The sequence below is a fragment of the Lynx rufus genome, unplaced genomic scaffold, assembly GCF_022079265.1.
Source record: "Lynx rufus isolate CCGP_SWC_20201006 ecotype Redwood Valley unplaced genomic scaffold, mLynRuf1.p SCAF_2, whole genome shotgun sequence".
Taxonomy (NCBI): domain Eukaryota; kingdom Metazoa; phylum Chordata; class Mammalia; order Carnivora; family Felidae; genus Lynx; species Lynx rufus.
This window is the reverse complement of record NW_025814834.1, coordinates 54,684,528-54,703,747: the sequence shown is the minus strand read 5'-3', so window position 1 is coordinate 54,703,747 and position 19,220 is coordinate 54,684,528. Positions and strand designations below refer to the sequence as shown.

At 37.6% G+C, this 19,220-nt stretch overlaps 1 protein-coding gene across 1 annotated transcript in view; it reads right to left on the bottom strand.

The window, feature by feature from the left end:
• The window catches only part of SESTD1 (SEC14 and spectrin domain containing 1), a 102,911-nt gene that overhangs the window by 18,303 nt on the left and 65,388 nt on the right, over positions 1-19,220 (bottom strand). Inside the window, exon 9 of the mRNA XM_047085537.1 lies at positions 11,875-11,997. Coding sequence (XP_046941493.1) covers positions 11,875-11,997 — 123 coding nt within the window. The remainder of the gene's footprint in view (positions 1-11,874; positions 11,998-19,220) is intronic.

Here is a 19,220-nt window from a genome sequence, read left to right as displayed (position 1 = left end):
GGGCTCAGCTTTCCAAAGGCTCTTTTCTTTTTAAATCAGTACTCTTTGGGCTTGGATGAGCTCACCTACCCATGTCTTTGAGTAACCTCCATGCGCTGGTAATTCCCACATTAATATTCTTATCTTAACCCCTTCCCTGAATCCAATGCTGATATTCAACTGCCTACTAGCTATCTCCATTTGGATGAGCATTACACACCTAAAATTTAACCTGTCTCCAAAGCTACTAGTTCTAAGCCTCTCAACCTGCTTCTTTCCCAGTTTTCCCCTTCTTCAGAGGTGCTAAGGTCAAACACCTGATTCTTCCAAGAGCAAGTCTTACTGGCTCAATCTCAGGAATGTGACAACTTCTCATCACATCTACTGCCTCTATTCTTAGTCTCTTGTTTTCCTATTTTGTTGTCTGTCCCTTGTCCCTATTCTCCATATGATAGCCAATGATCTTTTAAAAACATAAATCAGGGGTGCCTGGGTGGCTCAGTCAACTCAAGTCATAATCTCAAGGCTCATAGGTTCATGCCCTGCATCAGACTCTTGTGCTGACAGCTCAGAGCCTGAAGCCTGCTTCAGATTCTGTCTCCCTTTCTCTCTGCACCTCCCCTGCTCGCAATCTCTCTCAAAAATAAATATTAAAAAAAAAATTAAAAACATAAATCAGTTCTCTTCTACAAAATCCCTCCAATGATTTCATGTTAACATTTAAAATAAATGTCAAGTTCCTTTCCATGGGCTAAGTGAACATGCTTTGGCCCGAACTCCCTCTAGAAACATGGTTTTGTGTGGCTCCTTACCTTGTTCACAGACATACCTATTATTCCTTTACCATGGCAAGTAAGCTCCTGCCTACGGGGTTTCACTTGTGTCCTAGATCTGAACTTCCTTTTGCCTGAATTACTCCTTCATAAGGTCTCTCATTAAATGTGATCTCCTCAGAGAGGCCTTTCCTGAAAGACTTTTCTTATCTGCTTTCCTCCCTCTTTCCCAATATAAGTTTAAGTTCTATATTATAAGACAGTGGTATATATCAAAGAACATAGAATGATATGTGACATATATAGTATGTGCTCAATACATACTGAATGAACATGTAAGATGCTTTCTATTAGATACTGCAGATTAGCTGACATTAAATTAAGTTAGGTAACAGGTACTGGTCTAAATGTGGTCTACTCTTGTGCCCTGTACCTAAAACTTGGGTTTTGCTTATTTGTCACATTGTTTTATTGCTTGAACTACTACTATGAAACCTTTGAAAATTATTATACAGATGATGTAGTCAGATGTAGTGAAAAAAACAATGGATTTGAAAGACAGGCTCAAGGTCTTTTTTCCTTACAAAAGGTATGATCTTCATTAAGTCGCTTAATTTCTCAGAACCAGTTTCTTTCTTTATAGCAGTGATTTTCAATGGGAGGTTATTTTGCTTCATAGGGAACATTTCCCAATATCCAGAGACACTTTTAGCTGCCATAACTGAGGAGGCACAATGCTAATGCATCTAGTGGGTAGAGACCAGCGATGCTGCTAAATTACCCTACAATGCACAGGATAGCCCCTACAATAAAGATCTATCTGGCCCAAAGTGTCAATAGTGCAAAGTTGAGAAACCCTGTTCTATACACAACACTGATGACACTATTATCTATCTTACCTATTTTATTGGTTATCATGTAACTTTAATTATATACTACCATACACGAAATACTTTTTAAACCATACAGTGATTTTGTTTTTATTTTTTTTATTTAAAAAATTTTTTTTGAATGTTTATTTATTTTTGAGAGAGAGAGAGCGAGCGCATGAGCGGGGGAGGAACAGAGAGAGAGGGAGACACAGAATCTGAAGCAGGCTCCAGGCTCTGAGCTGTCAGCACAGAGCCTGAGGCAGGGTTCGAACTCACGAGCCATGAGATCATGACCTGAGCTGAAGTCGGACGCTCAACCAACTGAGCCACCCAGGTGCCCCCATACAGTGATTTTAAAGGTTAACAGAGAGCCTGGCAGAACAGGGGCGCTTGCACGGCTCAGTCTTAAGCATCTGACTTCGGCTCAGGTCATGATCTCATGGTTCGTGAGTTTGAGCCCCGCATCAGGCTCTGCGAAGATGGCTCAGATTCTGGAGCCTGCTTCAGATTCCATGACTCCCCCCGCCCCGTCCCTCCCCTCCTTGCACTCTCTCTAAAATTAACAAACATTAAAAAAAAAAAAAAAGATTAAAAAAAAAAAAGATGGCAGAGCAGCATGGAGACCCTGAGCTTATCTTGTCCTTAAAATGCAGCTAGATCAGCACCAAACCATTTTGAACACCTAGGAAATTGACCTGAGGATTAACCCAACAGCCTATATAACTTGAGCCACAGAACTCAGCAGGTACGCAGTGCAGAGAGGTGAACTGGGGGAGAGAAAAGCTGTAGAGGGCAGGGAGCTGTTTTCTCAGACAGAAGACACAGAGAAAAAGGGGAAAGTGTGGTGCATTGGGGTCCTGCAAGAAAAGCATTCCCTTGAAAGTAGCTGGAGAGAGAGTGAAAACACTCACAGGAAGACTGAATAAGTAATCTGTTCCCCAAAACCACTGACAGGGAGAAGGGAGAGGGTTTCAATACCACCAGGATTCTATAAACAGTGGAGCACAGAGTCTGAAGTCTTGGAGTTCAGTGCCTGGTGGTGCTCTGGTGAGGAAGTGCGGCAAATCCCCAGGAGCAGACAGCAGAGCCTTAGAGGTCTGTGTGCCACATGGGGAGAAGTGGTTCCCCTGATTGGAAAGTATTTGGTAGAAGCCATATGGCCTCCCCAAAGGAAAAGGTCCCAGTGGACCCCACAGAGAAGCCACATTTGCTGGTACTGGGACAAAGATGCCATAGTGCAGCGAAACCTGGGGCCAGCTATGTGTTGTGATTTGCCATAATCTCTGAGCCTCTGTCACTGCACGATCGCATGAACTTTTTCTGGGGCAAGCCGGCACCTGGCCATTGCTCAGCAAGACCCTCCACCAGAGAGTCGGCAGGCGTCCAAGCCACAGAGGTCTCTGAAGTATAAGGTTTTGAAACACAACCCCATCTGAGATAAAACACTGGAGGGAGGTGCTGCTTGGCAGGCAGACAGCTGGGACACGGATGGGGTGGAGGCAGGGAGTGGATGGAGGCCTGAGACAAAGGAGGGGTGCTTGATTGTGGGTTGGTGAGGGCACGAAGTTCCTATGGCAGAGACTAGGGAGCTGGGTGAAGCCATTTCCACCTCTCCTGCACACACACATGTGCACACGAGCATGCGCACCACACTGATCCACCCCAGTAGCCTAAGCAGTGTCACCCAGTGGAGAACAGAGCCAATACACCAAGCCCCACCCAACTGCACCCTGCCCTCCAAGCACATTTCCTAGAAGACCAGAAGAAGTCACTCCACCTGCTCCATGTATGAACTATAGAGTGCTTCATAGTTACAGTTCTAGGGGAAACTGGATGTAACTTCATTTGGGTTTCATTCTGTTCACAGGTTCACTTATTTGCTCGTTTTCCTTAAATTGTTTTTTCTTTCTTTTCTTGCTCTTTCTTGGATAGAGAGAAAAAATGTTTTTACTTTATTTTTTATAACTAAAATTTTTTTGTTCTATTTCATTTTATTTTTTAATTTTTACATTTTTTACTTTTTCTTTCTCTCCTTTCCCTTTTTTTCTCTATTCTATCAAGCTTCTTTCAACAAGCAGACTGAAAGACACCTAGGATCTAGCTTTGATTTTTTTTTTAATTTCTAAATTTCCATTAATTTTCTTTCTTCCTCCCAAATGAAAAAATGAAGGGATTCATGCCAAAAGAAAGAAGAGGAAGAAATGACAACCGGGACTTAACACAGATGTAAGTAAAATGCCTGAACAAGAATTTAGAACCATGATAATAAGAATACAAGCTGGGGTTGAAAACAGCACAGAAGACACCACAGAATCCCCTTCTGTGGATATTAAAAAAAAAAAAATCTAGTCAGGCCAAAATTAAAAATGCTATAACTGAGATGCTATCTTGAACGGATGCCACGACAGCAAGGATGGATGAAGCAGAGCAGTATCAGCATTACAGAAGGTAAAGTTATGGAGAATAAGGAAACAGAAAAAAGGAGAGAAACAAAGGCAAAAGATTACAATACAAGACATAGAGAACTCAGTGACTTATTAAAGAGGAATCTGAATCATAGAAGTCCCAGAAGATGACAAAGAGAGAAAAAGAGGCAGAAGGTTTATGTGACCAATTCATAGCAAAAAACTTTCCTAATCTGGGGAAGGACACAGACATCAAAATCCAAGAAGCAGAGAGAACTCTCATTAGATCCAACAAAAACTGACCATCACCAAGGCATATCATAGTCAAATCAAATTCACAAAATACAGACAAGAAAAGAATTATGAAAGCAGCAAGGGGAGAAAAGTCCTTAACTTATAAGGGAAGACAGATTAGGTTCGAAGCAGACCTATTCACAGAAACTTGGCAGGCTAGAAAGGAGTGGCAGTATACATTCAATGTGCTGAACTGGAAAAATATGTAGCCAAGAATGCTTTATCCAGCAAGGCTGTCATTCGGAATAGAAGGAGAGACAGAGTTTCCAAGAGAAAAACTAAAGGAATTTGTGATCACTAAACCACTCCTGCAAGAATTAAAAAAAAAAAAAGAATTTTAATATTTGTTTTTGAGAGAGAAAGAGAGAGAAAGAGAAAGAGAGAACAAGAACGCGAGAGTGAGAGCGTGCATGGGAGGAACACAAAGAGAGGGAGGTACAGAATCTGAAGCAGGCTCCAGGCTCTGAGCTGTCAGCAAAGAGCCTGACGTGGGGCTCAAACCCATGAACTGAGATGAAGTCAACATTCAACCAACTGAGCCACCCAGGAGCCCCCCTGCAAGAAATTTTAAGGGGGACTCTTTGAGCGGAGAAAAGTCAAAACAAAAAGACCAAAAGCAAGTAACACTAGAAAGGACTAGAGAACATCACCAGAAACACCAACTCTACAAGTAACACAATGACAATAAATTTGTATCTTTCAGTACTCTAAATGTAAATGGACTAAATGCTCCAATCAAAAGACACAGGGTATCAGAATGTATAAGAAAACAAGACCCATCTATATGCTGCTTACAAGAGACTCATTTTAGACCGAAAGACATCTGCAGACAGAAAGTAAGGGGATAGAGAACTATTACACTAATGTTCATCAAAACAAAGCTGAAGTAGCCATACTTATATCAGACAAACTAAATTTCAGAATAAAGACTGAAACAAGAGATGAAGATGGGCATAATTAAGGGGTCTATCCACCAAGAACATCTAACTATTGTAAATATTTATGCCATCGTGGGAGCACCCAAATATATAAATCAATTAATCAAAAAAAAAAACTCATTGATAATAATACCGTAATAGTAGGGGACTTCAATACCCCACTGATAACAATGGACAGATTATCTAAGCAGAAAATCAACAAGGAAATGATAGCTCTGACACGCTGGACTGGATGGACTTAACAGATATATTGAGAATATTTCATCCTAAAGCAGCAGAATACACATTCTGCTCAAGTACACATGGAACATTCTCCAGAATAGGTCCCATACTGGGACACAAATCAGCCCTCAACAAGGGCAAAAATACTGAGATCATACCGTGCATATTTTTAGACCACAACACTATGAAACTCGAAATCAACCACAAGAAAAATCTGTGAAGACCATGAATACTCGAGGATTAAAGAACATCCTACTAAAGAATGAATGGGTTAACCAAGAAATTAAAGAGAAAATTAAAAAGGACACGGAAGCCAATGAAAATGATAACACAATACTCCAAAACCTCTGGGACGCAGCAAAGGTGGTCTTAAGAGAGAGTATACAGCAATCAAGGCCTTCCCAAAGAAGGAAGAAAGGTCTCAAATATGCAATCTAACCTTACACCTAAAAGAGCTGGAAAAGAACAGCAAATAAAGCCCAAAACCAGCAGAAGAAGGAATAAAGAGCAAAAAATCAATGAGATCAAAATAAAAAAAAAAAACAAAAACAGAACAGATCAATGAAACCAGGAGCTGGTTCTGTGAATGAATTAACAAAATTGATAAACCCCTAGCCAGACTGTAGTAAAACTCTACTCTCCACTTGTGAGAGTGCAAGTAAAAAACACAACACCTTAGTATTATGAATAGTTTTGACCCTGTGGACCCTATAATAGAATCTCAAGAATTTCTCTTCCCAGAGATCCTCCGGCCATATTTGAGAACTACTGGACAAGTTAGTTAATGATGCTAAGAAAATTGGTTGTGTCCATGAGAGGGGGTGGGGGCAGACAGGAGCCTACCTCACACCATACAATATTAAATTTCAAATGAATTAAAGGTGTAAATGTGAATAATTTTTTTAAACAAGATTAAGAGAGATTGATTTAAAGAAGAAAATACTACTTGAGAAAAATATCACTACGTTTTCAAATAGAAAGGAATTTCACAATCTCCACAGTACTTGCAAATTTAGTTTATGCTCTAAATAAATAGAACCAATTCTTTGAAAAAATGAGTAATGATACGGAGTAAAATAGTAAAGTAAAAGATTAGTGCCCTGAATCAGTATTTCTTACAGTGAGATCTATCTACATCACAGTGGGGTGCCTGCGTGGCTCAAGAGGTTAAGTGTCCAAATTTGGCTCAGCTCATGATCTCGCGGTTCATGAGTTTGAGCCCCGCATTGGGCTCTGTGCTGACAGCTTGAAACCTGGAGCCTGCTTCGGATTCTATGTCTCCCTCTCTCTCTCTGCCCCTCCCCCACTCATACTCTGTCTCCCTGTCTCTCTCTCTCCCAAAAATAAACATTAAAAAAATAAGTAAAATAAGAAAACTTAAGTTCCACCCTGACCTACTAAATCAGAGTCTGCTGGTATGTGGCTCTGCAACAGCAAGTTTAACAATTACTTCAGGTGACTCCTATGACCACTAGGGTTCACAAGAACAACCATACTAAAGCTGATTTTTTTCCCTAGTTTGAACTTAGAATGTAAAGGCCCTAGTAACCAGAACAAGGATGCAAACAAAACTAGTCTGGTTCATGAAATTAACACCTGAAATTAAAGAAACTCTTATCAGGAACTGCACCTGTCCTAAAAAAAAAAAATAATCAGTCTCCCGGGATGTAAGGGAAAAAAAAAACTGTCGTGCATGTGCACGTGCGCTCTCTCTTCAAATTAATCAAAATGTTTCTTTCTAAGAAATAGAATATAAAATTTATAGAACACTGAGTGAACAGGCTGCCTTCGGCTCAGTTTTGGTCATCCTCTGGTCTACCTCTTATAAACATTTAACTGCACAGAAAAGGATTACTTCATAGAAAAAAACACATCAATTCCAAGACATTGTAATTTGGATGCAGGCGGCAGATAAGGAATAAGCTTGAATGCTCACATACTAGGACAGAGGGAGTCATCGGGATTGACACTGGAATCATGTGGCAATTGGTGGTGATGCACAGCTGGTGAAATAATGGGTATTTATGCTTTTACCAAGAAATACAAATCCTAATTTAGGCGGAGAGAAACACTGCCAGCTCACTGAAGGCTAATATGTTCAGGAGAAGTGGGTGTTCACTCTTCATGTACATCTGTTTTGCTGCTTACTAGAAGGCACAACACAACAGTCTTCTCTTTGGAAACCAGAAGTCAGCACTGTGAGATGGGGGATACAAACAGAATCCTAAAGCATCAGAGATTTATGTTTTTGCATATTCCTATGATGTGCTTTTACTTGCGAAGAGAAAAAGAAAACTTTTAATAAGATAGCAGATCATAAGCTAATATACTCATCCTGCATCAATCTATTCTCAAGGTGACAATGTAGTGCCACTTATTGGTTTAAAAAGTGCAATTCTCTTTTGTAAACATTTAGAATGAAAAATTTCAAATATATTAAAAACTGGAAAAAACAGTATAATGAACTCTCTGTGCCATCTATTTTCAGTGACTATCAACTCAACTCATGGCGAATCCTGTTTCTTCTATACGTCCATCCTATTTGTCCTCACCCCCCAATTTTGAAACTATCACACATCATTTAAAATGAGATCCATAATTAAGTCATCAATGATTCTTTTCTTTGAGCACCATGTCTATAAATGCAAACATCAATATATATGCATATGTCCTCAAGTACTAAGAGGAAAGAAATGGAAAAAAAAAGTTATTATCTATTATCTTAAGCATATCAAATCCAGTAGCTTTCTCTGAGAGTGAGCTAGTGAGCAAGACAGAGAGAAATATAGAAAGGGACAGAAAGAGAAGTACAGAGATGCAGACAGAGGAAAAAGATTTTATGAGTATCAACCCAGCTACCCATTCATCAAAAAATGCTCTCTCCCAGTTTCTTCATGTATAAAAATAAGGTGATGGTATTATTAGAGTAGTCTAAAAGATCAGGGGACCTGGGTGGCTCAGTCAGTTAAGTGTCCGACTTTGGCTCGGGTCATGATCTCACGGTTCGTGGGTTTGAGCCCTGCGTTGGTTCTGTGCTGACAGCTCAGCGTCTGGAGCCTGCTTCAAATTCTGTGACTCCCTCTTTCTATGCCTTTCCCCTGCTTGCATGCTGTCTCTCTCAATAATACATAAATATTAAAAAAAATTTTTTTAAGAATAATCTAGATCATTTACAATTCAAAAATTCTGGAATTTTATATTGATTTCATATAAGTAAACAAGTGCACAAGTAAGCAAGAGCCATTCATAAGCAATGCGTTTCTTTTTTTTTTTTTTTTTAGTTTATTTTTTGAGAGAGAGAGAGAGGGTGAAGCAGAGAGAGAAAGAGAGAGAAAGAGAGAGAGAGAGAGAGACAGGAGAGAGTGCAAGCAGGGAAGGGACAGAGAGAGAGGGAGAGAAAGAATCCTAAGCAGACTCTGCACTGTCAAAAGAGAGCCTGAGGCTCTCTCAAACTCACAAACCGTGAGACCATGACCTGAGCCAAAATTAAGAGTTGGATTCTGGGGCACCTGGTTGGCGCAGTCGGTTAAGTGGCCACCTTCAGTTCAGGTCATGATCTCGTGGTTCATGAGTTCTGGCTCCATGTCAGGCTCTGTGTTGACAGCTCAGAGCCTGGAGCCAGCTTCAGATTCTGTGTCTTCTCTCTCTGCCCCTCCACTGCTTGTGCTCTCTCTCAAAAAATAAACAAACATTAAAAGAAAAAAAAAAAAGAATCGGATGCTTAGCAACTGGGCCACCCAGGCACCCCAGCAATGTGTTTCTTTAAATGACTTTCAAACTTTATAAATAAAAATACAAAAATAAAAATCTAAACACGAGAATCTCTATGTATACCCTTTGTAATTTCATCCACACTATATGCAATATAAAATGTACTTTTCAATTCCTTTTGTGAAGTTCTTCATAATAGGTATATAATCCAACTTCTAACTATAATTATTCCTCTTGACATCTTAAAAAAAAATAATAAAATATAGACAAATCCTGTCTTTAGGACCCTCATGTGTCACATATCTTTATTTAAAAGATTTTGCAGATACTCTTATAACTAAATCCTCTAGATGAAGTCTAGAATGTTCTATAGCAAATACTGTTTTCAAGAACTAAAAAAAACCCTGTTTTCAAAGGACTAAATTAAATTATAGGATAACTAAATTATAGGATAGAGTTATACTATAGTAACATGCTCTAGAACAATCCACAGGGTTCAAATGAGTCATAGTTTATGCCAAAAATATCAACAGCATTAAGTTATTTAAAAAATACCAAGAACATCAAAGGTTATAAGCTAAATACAAATTATTCAATTTTTTTTTAGCATAAAAGGAAAACACATTATGTTGGAACCTGTGAAATGTATAAAATACACATATTTTTTTCAATTACAGGATTTCATTTTTAAATCTCTTACAAGTACTAATTAGGAAAATTGCTGACAATATATACACTATCTTTAGATAATTCCAAATCCAAATCTTGTGATACCTCTTGCTTATACGTTATTCAGTGAGTTTACAAATTCTATAGAGAACAGTGTGTATTTTATCTGCCAATACTGCAGATTAGTAAAGCTGATTTGGGGAATATTATAATGAAAAAAATATAAAAAACTAAACAGAATGGTATGTATTAAGAAGGAAAATAATTATGTCAGATATTGTTAAAATACACCTTTAGTAAAGAGCCAATGATACTTGGTCAACAATTCAAATTTATTCCTGAGAAAAGCATATTCAACATTTATTCTTTAATCTCATTTAGTTAAAATATACATTTACTAATACAATTATTTTATTTATTTGAGAGAGAGAAGGCCAAACAGGCTCTGCACTGTCAGCACAGAGCCCAATGTGGAGCGTGAACTCACAAACCGCAAGATCATTACCTGAGTCGAAACTAAGAGTCAGGAGGTTAACCAAATGAACCACCCAGATGCCCCAACTAAAACTATACAACTTAAAAAAATTTTTTTAATGTTTATTTATTTTTAAGAGAGAGAGAAACAGAGTATGAGCAGGTAAGGAGCAGAGAGAGGGGGAGACACAGAATGTGAAGCAGGCTACAGGCTCCAAGGTGTCAGCACAGAGCCCGATGTAGGGCTTGAACTCACAAATGGTGAGATTATGACCTGAGCTGAAGTTGGATGCTTAACTAACTGAGCCACCCAGGTGCCCTTAAAACTATACAATTTTTATTTATCACTTCAACTGGGGAAGATGTAGGGGAAAGAAAAAAACTGGATGTTCAGATAACCTGTAAATCTCATCTGGGTCCAGAGTTTAAAAGTATTTTTGATCAATTTTTTTCAGTTCTCTATTATCTATAGATCCTAGTGATCAGGATGCACGCTATAGTCGCCCCTGAACACATGACCTTTTTTCCAATTAACACATAAATCCAATCAGAGTGTATTCTGATCACTTGGATTTGTCTTTTTGGGGACGTTGGTTGGGGGGGAGGGTGCTGGCTTCTTTTATTACCTATTTAACGGAAAGATGTTTTATTCTTCATATTATATGTAAGGTTGAATACTGTGTGTGTGTATGTGTGTGCAAACTAATCAATTTAAGCTACATAACCTACAAAAGTAGAAATTAATGTATTTCAGTTTATTTTTCCAATTTTTTAGTCAATCTATCGAAAGTACCATAAGAAATACAATTTGAGGGAAAAAAGGGGTGAGCTAATTGATCCACAACTGAATGATCACTTTCTCAGTAATGAAGAGCTAACTCTAACAAAGCAGGGGCTTAACATATATCAACTTCCTCCATATACAAGTTGTTCAATTTTAAACCCTTTTGAACAATTATTATCTATAATCTGCCTATAGATTATTTGCTAATTGTATAACTGTGATTTGTTTGATCATCCCCTTCACAGATACAAACGAGAGCCTCTGAACGCACAAAGAATGGAAAGATATCCTGTACCCTCTGCAATCATTTTCCATCAGTTGTGACTAATGCAACAATTCTGGAATTACTCTCAGGCATTAATTGCACTGTATATACCCTAGTAAGACAGGGACAGCCTCCCTGAGGATTTAAGGATCATAGTTTCTGTCGCAGGACTACAGATGAAGATTCTGTTTTTGTACTACCACTCTTTATTCTGTCACTGTAATTTTTTAAATTTCCCATGAATTAAAAAATTTTCACATGAATTATGTTTCTATAAAAATATACAATTAAACTGGATTGGAGCCAAATGCAAAACCAAACTTCCAATGAATACATAGTAAGGAGTCAAAATGTACCTTATGGCCTCTGAATATTAAACATACTATATGTCCTGTGCTAAAGTTTACAGCAACTTATCTCTTAGTACCACATATGCTGATTATGCACAGTAATCACAGCACTGTAACTTGCAGAGGAAAAGCACTCACACTGTGCTGACTCTCGATCTCCTCATGCTTTTGCTGCAGTGCCTGGGAGGCCCGGATGGAGTCTCCAATCCCCCACTGGGCTCGTAGTTGTTCTGATCCAGGCCCTTCAAGCCAGTTCACAACCTATAAATGAAAGTTGAGATGAAACAATCAAAAGCTTCCCAAACATCCACTGTTTTCTCCTCCCAAAGTTCCTAAAGTATTTTTAATTTAAATTAAATTCTATTGTAAAGGCAATAAATATTTCTTTTGGAACTATATGGCCATAATCTGACAACTTTTCCAAAATCAAAATTTGAAAGCATGTACACTACAGCACCTTAGGCTTTCAGCCATCTGATCATCTGCCAGGCTAAAAATGTGGAATGCCCCCATAAAAGAGGATTAAAAATTAACATATGATAAGAAATAAAAGAACTACAGGATTTAGAGTTGTAAAGGATATGAGAAATGACACTGGTCAAATTTCTTATCTACCACTTAAGAAAACTGAGTTTCAGAGATTGACTTCCCAAGGTAATATAATCCATTATTAAAAACCTAGGACACAAAAAGCCATGTGTCCTGACTCATAGTCTTCACGTTCTCAAAATACTGCTAAAACTAAATGAATTAACTAATATGAAGCTAAAATACCATTTTTCTCTGTTTGGAAATTAAAAACTGTAGTTTTATACTACTAGAGTACACAAGAGGGGTCCTGGGATGAACTAAACATGCAGACCCACAGACCATCTGAGCTCCCACTGGTACTGCTCAGTAGGATGTAAGGTGACGAACTAAGTTTGCCAGAGCAGCATCAAATGTTTTTCTTCTGCCAAGTCCCTGAAGCAGTCTAACAGTTCAGGCATAAGGAGATGAGATCCATATGGGACAGATTTGGGGGGCACTCTGGAATCAAAACTCCATACCCCACAGTGGTCATGCATACTATAAAAGTCCTAAATTCGGAGCACCTAGGTGGCTCAGTCAGCTGAGCGTCCGACTCTGGATTTCAGCTCAGGTTGTGATCTTGCGGTTGTGAGACTGAGCCCTGCAATGGGCTCTATGCTGACAGCATGGAGCCTACTTGGGATTCTCTCTCTCCCTCTTTCTCTGCCCCTCCCCTGCTTGTACACTCATGTACACTCACTCTCTCAAAAATGAAATAAAACTTTAAAAAAAAGTCTTGAATTCAAGGATGCCCAAAGTTATGCCTTCCATCAAGTATTAGTTCTCCCCGTCCAGACCCAGAATAATTTTTACTATAAAAGCAATGTTGCCCACTAACCACAGATGATATTCCAAATTTTACATGTTTTCAAGGAAAGAGAGCTAGAGAGTTAAGCAAAGATCAAAGTCTCATGCAGAAAGAGTAAAGAATTGTGTTAACTCTTCACCCAGAAACACACACACACTAAAACTATATGGACACAGTAAAATAATTTTAACAGAAAAAATAATATTATTATCAAGTTTTACCTGTTACTAAATTAAGGAATTCAAAAACAGATGTACGGTTATGCCCCAAATGTAAACTTAAGATAGCTCCTAAAAAGTGAATGACGGTATGTCTGTAGCATAATATTACAGACCCTGGATAGACAGGCTTACCTCAGAACTTTATAACAAAGTATTACAGACCCATACTGCATTTCGTTATTATCAGGTTAAAATTTATTCCTTCAAAAATCTAATAGTTCATGTAATTTTTAGTAGTTATATAAAAGTACATCATAGGGGCGCCTGGGTGGCGCAGTCGGTTAAGCGTCTGACTTCAGCCAGGTCACGATCTCGCGGTCCGTGAGTTCGAGCCCCGCGTCAGGCTCTGGGCTGATGGCTCAGAGCCTGGAGCCTGTTTCCGATTCTGTGTCTCCCTCTCTCTCTGCCCCTCCCCAATTCATGCTCTGTCTCTCTCTGTCCCAAAAATAAATAAAAACGTTGAAAAAAAAAAAAAGTACATCATAGGGAAAAATCATATATATTTCTTTCAATTAAGTTTTCACATGCATTGCATTTTCATGTTACTCCAAATTTAAGTGCTACATCTAATTCTTACAGAGTACAAGGAATTTCTATCCTGTGTTGCTCACTTATTATACTATAATACTATAATGATTTTCTATGTGGCTACAATTAAAATTTTCAGTAGCTGCAAACTTATAAAAATTTTTAATGTTTGTTCTTTTTTTTTTTTTTTTTTTTGAGAAAGAGAGACAAAGCATGAATGGGGAAGGGGCAGAGAGAAAGGGAGACAGAGAATCCAAAGCAGGCTCCAGACTCTGAACTGTCAGCACAGAGTCTGACGCAGCGCTCAAACTCATAGACCTCAAGATCATGACCTGAGCAAAGTTGGACACGAAACTGACTCAGCCACCCATGCACCCTGCAAACCTCTGTTTTTAAGAAGACTGACCTCCTTGCCTGCCTTCCTCCCTCCCTCCTATCTGTCCAACCAACTATCCAATCAACCCACCCCTTATTAAAAGCTGAGTAATGTATCACATGTATCACTTCAAATACCACTTTTAAGACTCCAGGTATCTACCGTTGAGAAATCTTTTATATGCCCTAAATGTAAACTTAGGGTGTGTGTGTGTGTGTGTGTGTGTGTGTGTGTGTGTGTGTGTGTGTATATATATGTGTATACACACACACACACACACACACACACACACACACACACACACACACACATATATATGGAGAAGTTCATATGCAGCATTTTTTTCTCTAATTCTATGTTGTTTGCCTAGGAAACATTTTCAGTAAAGATCTTGAATTCAATGACAATGTCATGTTAGTATACATTATAAAATTGCTCTCTAAAACATGTTTCTATTGGAACATCCAAGTAATTAAAGTTTTAACTGAGCATAACCTGTGCAAAGTGTACAAACTATTGCTTTTAAAATGCTTCTGCCAAACTGAACAACAGAAATCTCTCCAGGTATATTTTTAAATATTATTAAGATTGAATAAATTGCAAGTGTTTACTAAAAGTATATGATCTTTAGTGAATTCTATCCTCATGTTCTTTCCCCATTTATGTTCTACTTTCTTAAATATTAATATATTTTCAGCTTCTTAATTTCTCTACAAGGTTTTAGTACTAGGAAGCAAAAATTTAAAAACAAAAAATGTCAGAATATTATTCTGTATTCATGGAATAGCCTTCAGTGCTTTAATTTTCTTGGCTAAACTGTTTTCAGAGTCCTAAGTTCATCTGCAAACCCTTGCTCTGAAGTCCTTTTTGGAATACAATGCTTTGCTCCTCAATATCTCTACTTTTCTGCTTTAATCTTTTGTATGAGCAGTCCTACTAGTACCCTAGGATAGGGTACTAGGGTCCTGTTTTTCTCTGTTGGCCTATGGAAAGTATCACTCTTTCACAGAGTAAGAAAGCACAGGGCATGAATTTCAATTCTGAACTCTGGCTCTGCTCCTACTAGTAGAAACACTTTGGTCTGTCCATCTTTAAAATGGCATCTATGCTACATACCATACAAAGCTGCTGTCAGGATTATACCAGTCATTAAATGTAAGACACTTACCACAGTAGATAAATACTAGTAATTGTTTCCTTCTTTGCATTTCCCACTTTTCTGAAGAAAAAAGCCTAGCTCCTCTTTATTCAGTCTTTTTGTTAGGTTTTTAATTTTAATTCCAGTATAATTAACAACAGAGTATAATATTAAGTTCAAGTGTACAACATGGTGTTTCAACAATTCTATACATTACTCAATGCTCATCATGGTAAGTGTACTCTGTAATCCCCATCCCCCCATCTCCCCTTTGATCATTAATCAGTTTGTTCTCTACAGTCAAGAATCTGTTCCTTGGTCTTTTTTTTTTTTTTTTGTCTTGGCTCATTTGTTTCTTAAATTCCATGAGTGAAATCATATGGTATCTGTCTTTCTCTAAATGACTTATTTCACTTAACATACTCTCTAGCTCCAATCATGTCTCTGCAAGCAAATGGCAAGGTTTTATTTTTTATGGCTGAATAATATTCCATTGTATATATACACCACATCTTCTTTATCCATTCATCTAAGGATGGACTAAGATCCATCCTTGGGCTACTTCTGCAATTTGGCTACTGTAAATAAAGATAAATTTATTGTATATGCAATAAACATGGGGGTGAATGTGTCCCTCTGAATTATTTTCACACTCTTTGGGTAAACAACCAGTAGTGTGATTATTGGATCACAGGGTAGTTTTATTTTTAAATTTTTGAGCACCCTCCGTACTGTATTCCAGAGTGGCTATACCAGTACAAGAGGGCTCCTTTTTCTCCACATCCTCACCAACACTTGTGGTTTCTTGTGTTTCTGATTTTAGCCATTGTAACAGGTGTGAGGGGACATCTCATTACAGTTTTGATCTGCATTTCCCTGATGATCAGTGAGGTTGAGCATCTTTTCATATGTCTGTTGGCCATCTGTAGGTCTTCTTTGGAGAAATGTTTGTTCATGTCTATTTTTTAACTGGATTATTTGTTTTGGAGTGTTGAGATGTGTAAGTTCTTTATATATTTTGGAAACTAACCCTTCGTTGGATATGTCATTTGCAAATATCTTCTCCCATTCAGTAGGCTTTTAGTTTTCTTCATTGTGCAGAAGCTTTTTATTTTGATGTGGCCCTAATATATTTTTGCTTTTATTTCCCTTGCCTAGAAAAAAATGTTGCTACAGCTGATGTCAGAGAAACTACTGCCTGTGCTCTCTTCTCAAGTTTTTATGAGGTCAGGTCTCACACTTCGATCTTTAATCCATTTTGAGTTTATTTTTGTGTATGGTAAAGAAAGTGGTACGGTTTCATTCTTTTGCATATTGCTGTCGTTTTCCCAACACTATTTGCTGAAGAGACTGCCTTTCTCCCATTGCATATTCTTTCCGCCTTAGTTGAAGATTAATTGCCCATGTAACTGTGGGTTTATTTCTGGGCTCTCTATTCTGTTCCACTGACCTATGTGTCTATTTTTGTGCCAGTTACCACACTGATTACTACAGCTTTGTAATATAACTTGGAAGACTAGAATTGTGATACCCCAATTTTGTTTTGAAATCTTGAAAAAGATTGCTTCAGCTGTCCTGGGGTCTTTTGTGGTTACATCCAAATTTTAGGATTGTTTGTTCCAGTTCTGCGAAAAATGCTGTTGGTATTTTTGATAATAGCTACATTAAATCTGCAGATTGCTTTGGGTAGTATAGACATTTGAACAATATTTGTTCTTCCAACCCATGAGCATGGAGTGTCTTTCTATTTCTTTGCACCATCTTCAATTTCATTCATCAGTTTTTCATAGTTTTCAGGGTACAGGTCTTTCACCTCTTTGGTTAAGTTTATTCCTAGATATTCTACTGTTTCTGGTGCAACTGTAAATGGGATTGTTTTCTTCATTTCCCCTTTTTACTTTTTCATTATTAGTGGATAGGAATGCAACAGATTCTGTACACTGATACTGTATCCTGCAACTTTACTGAGTTCAGTTATCAGCTCTAGTAGTTTTTTGGTGGAGTCTTTAGGGTTTTCTACATAGAATGTCAGGTCATCTGCAAATAGTATTTTACTTATCAATTTTTTTTAGGTTGTCTAATTACTGTGGCTAGGACTTACAGTACTTTGTTGATAAAAGTGCTGAGAATGGACATCCTGGTCTTGTTCCTAACATTAGGGAAAAACTTTGTTTTATCACCATTAAGTATGATGTTGGTTGTGGGTTTTTGATATACTGCCTTTATTACATTGAGGTAGGTTCTCTTTAGGCCTGTTTTGTTGAGGGTTTTTAACATGAATGGATGTTGTACCTGTCAAATGCTCTTCCTGCATTTATTGAAATGGTCATATAGACTTTATCCTTTTACTGATGTGTGGCCATTCACTCTTTACAAAGTTTCACATCTGTATTTTACAGGAAGATCCCTGAGGTTCTTAACAAAGTCCCTGAACTGTTTCATTCAATATTTTAAAAAATGGAAATAAAAAGAAGAAAAAAAAGTCTTAAGGACATTTATGTAAACATTTTTAAACAATTTTCCATTTCCTTTTGGGAACTCAATTCTCATTGATTGCTATACATTACGAATAGAGACATAAAGATAAATATAAAATGCTAAGGGTGGAATGAAAGCCTCCCAAAAGTTTTTAACTATTAATAATGCATTATATGTTATTTTTAAAAACCTAAAGTATTATTTAAACATTTAAACTATGATTTTAGAATATTCTACAAACAAAAAAAGCAGATTAATATAAATCATAATAACTGAGGAAAAACAATTCATTAGCATGAAACTTCCAAAGAGTCATAAATTTAAAAATAAATTTTAAATAAAGCATACATACACTTGGTGCAAAAAATGTTACATACTCAAGTGCACATATAGTTTTAATGTTCTGAAAGTAATTTTCCTTAGTATGCAACACCAGTAATGTAGACACAGTAAATGTATGACTATTTCTAACAAAAACAATGCAAATGGAGGTTGACGCCCTAGTAAACAAGTCTATTTAAATGCATTAATGATGGTAGTTTGCCAAACTAGGCTATAAAACTTAATTTTAATCAGGATATCTTGCTCAATCTGAATATTAACTTACTGCAAAAACAGTTTCATGCCCAATCCATATCAATGTGACCCCTCAAGTGGTTACACTGATATGCAAAGTATAACATTGGAGATGTGCTCTTCTAAAAAAATTTTTATTTTTTAAATTTACATCCAAATTAGTATATAGCGCAAAAAATGATTTCAGGAGTAGATTCCTAAATGCCCCGTTTAGCCCACTCCCCCCCCACAACCCCTCCAGTAACCCCTCCGTTTGTTCTCCATATTTAAGAGTCTCTTCTGTTTTGTCCCCCTCCCTGTTTTTTATTAGTTTTTGTTTCCCTTCCCTTATGTTCATCTGTTTTGTATCTTAAAGTCCTCATGTGAGTCAAGTCATACAATATGTCTTTCTCTGACGAATTTTCCTTAGCATAATACCCTCTAGTTCCATCCATGTAGTTGCGAATGGCAAGATTTCATTCTTTTTGATTGCTGAGTAATACTCCATCGTGTATACGTGTGTGTGTGTGTGTGTGTGTGTGTGTGTGTGTGTGTGTGTGTGTATCCATTCATCCATCGATGGACATTTGGGCTCTTTCCATACTTTGGCTATTGTTGATAGTGCTGCTATAAACATTGGGGTGCATGTGTCCCTTTGAAACAGCATACCTGTATCCCTTGGGTAAATACCTAGTAGTGCAATTGCTGGGTCATAGGGTAGCTCTATTTTTAATTTTTTGAGGAACCTCCATACTGTTTTCCAGAGTGGATGCACCAGTTTGCATTACCACCAGCAGTGCAAAAGAGATC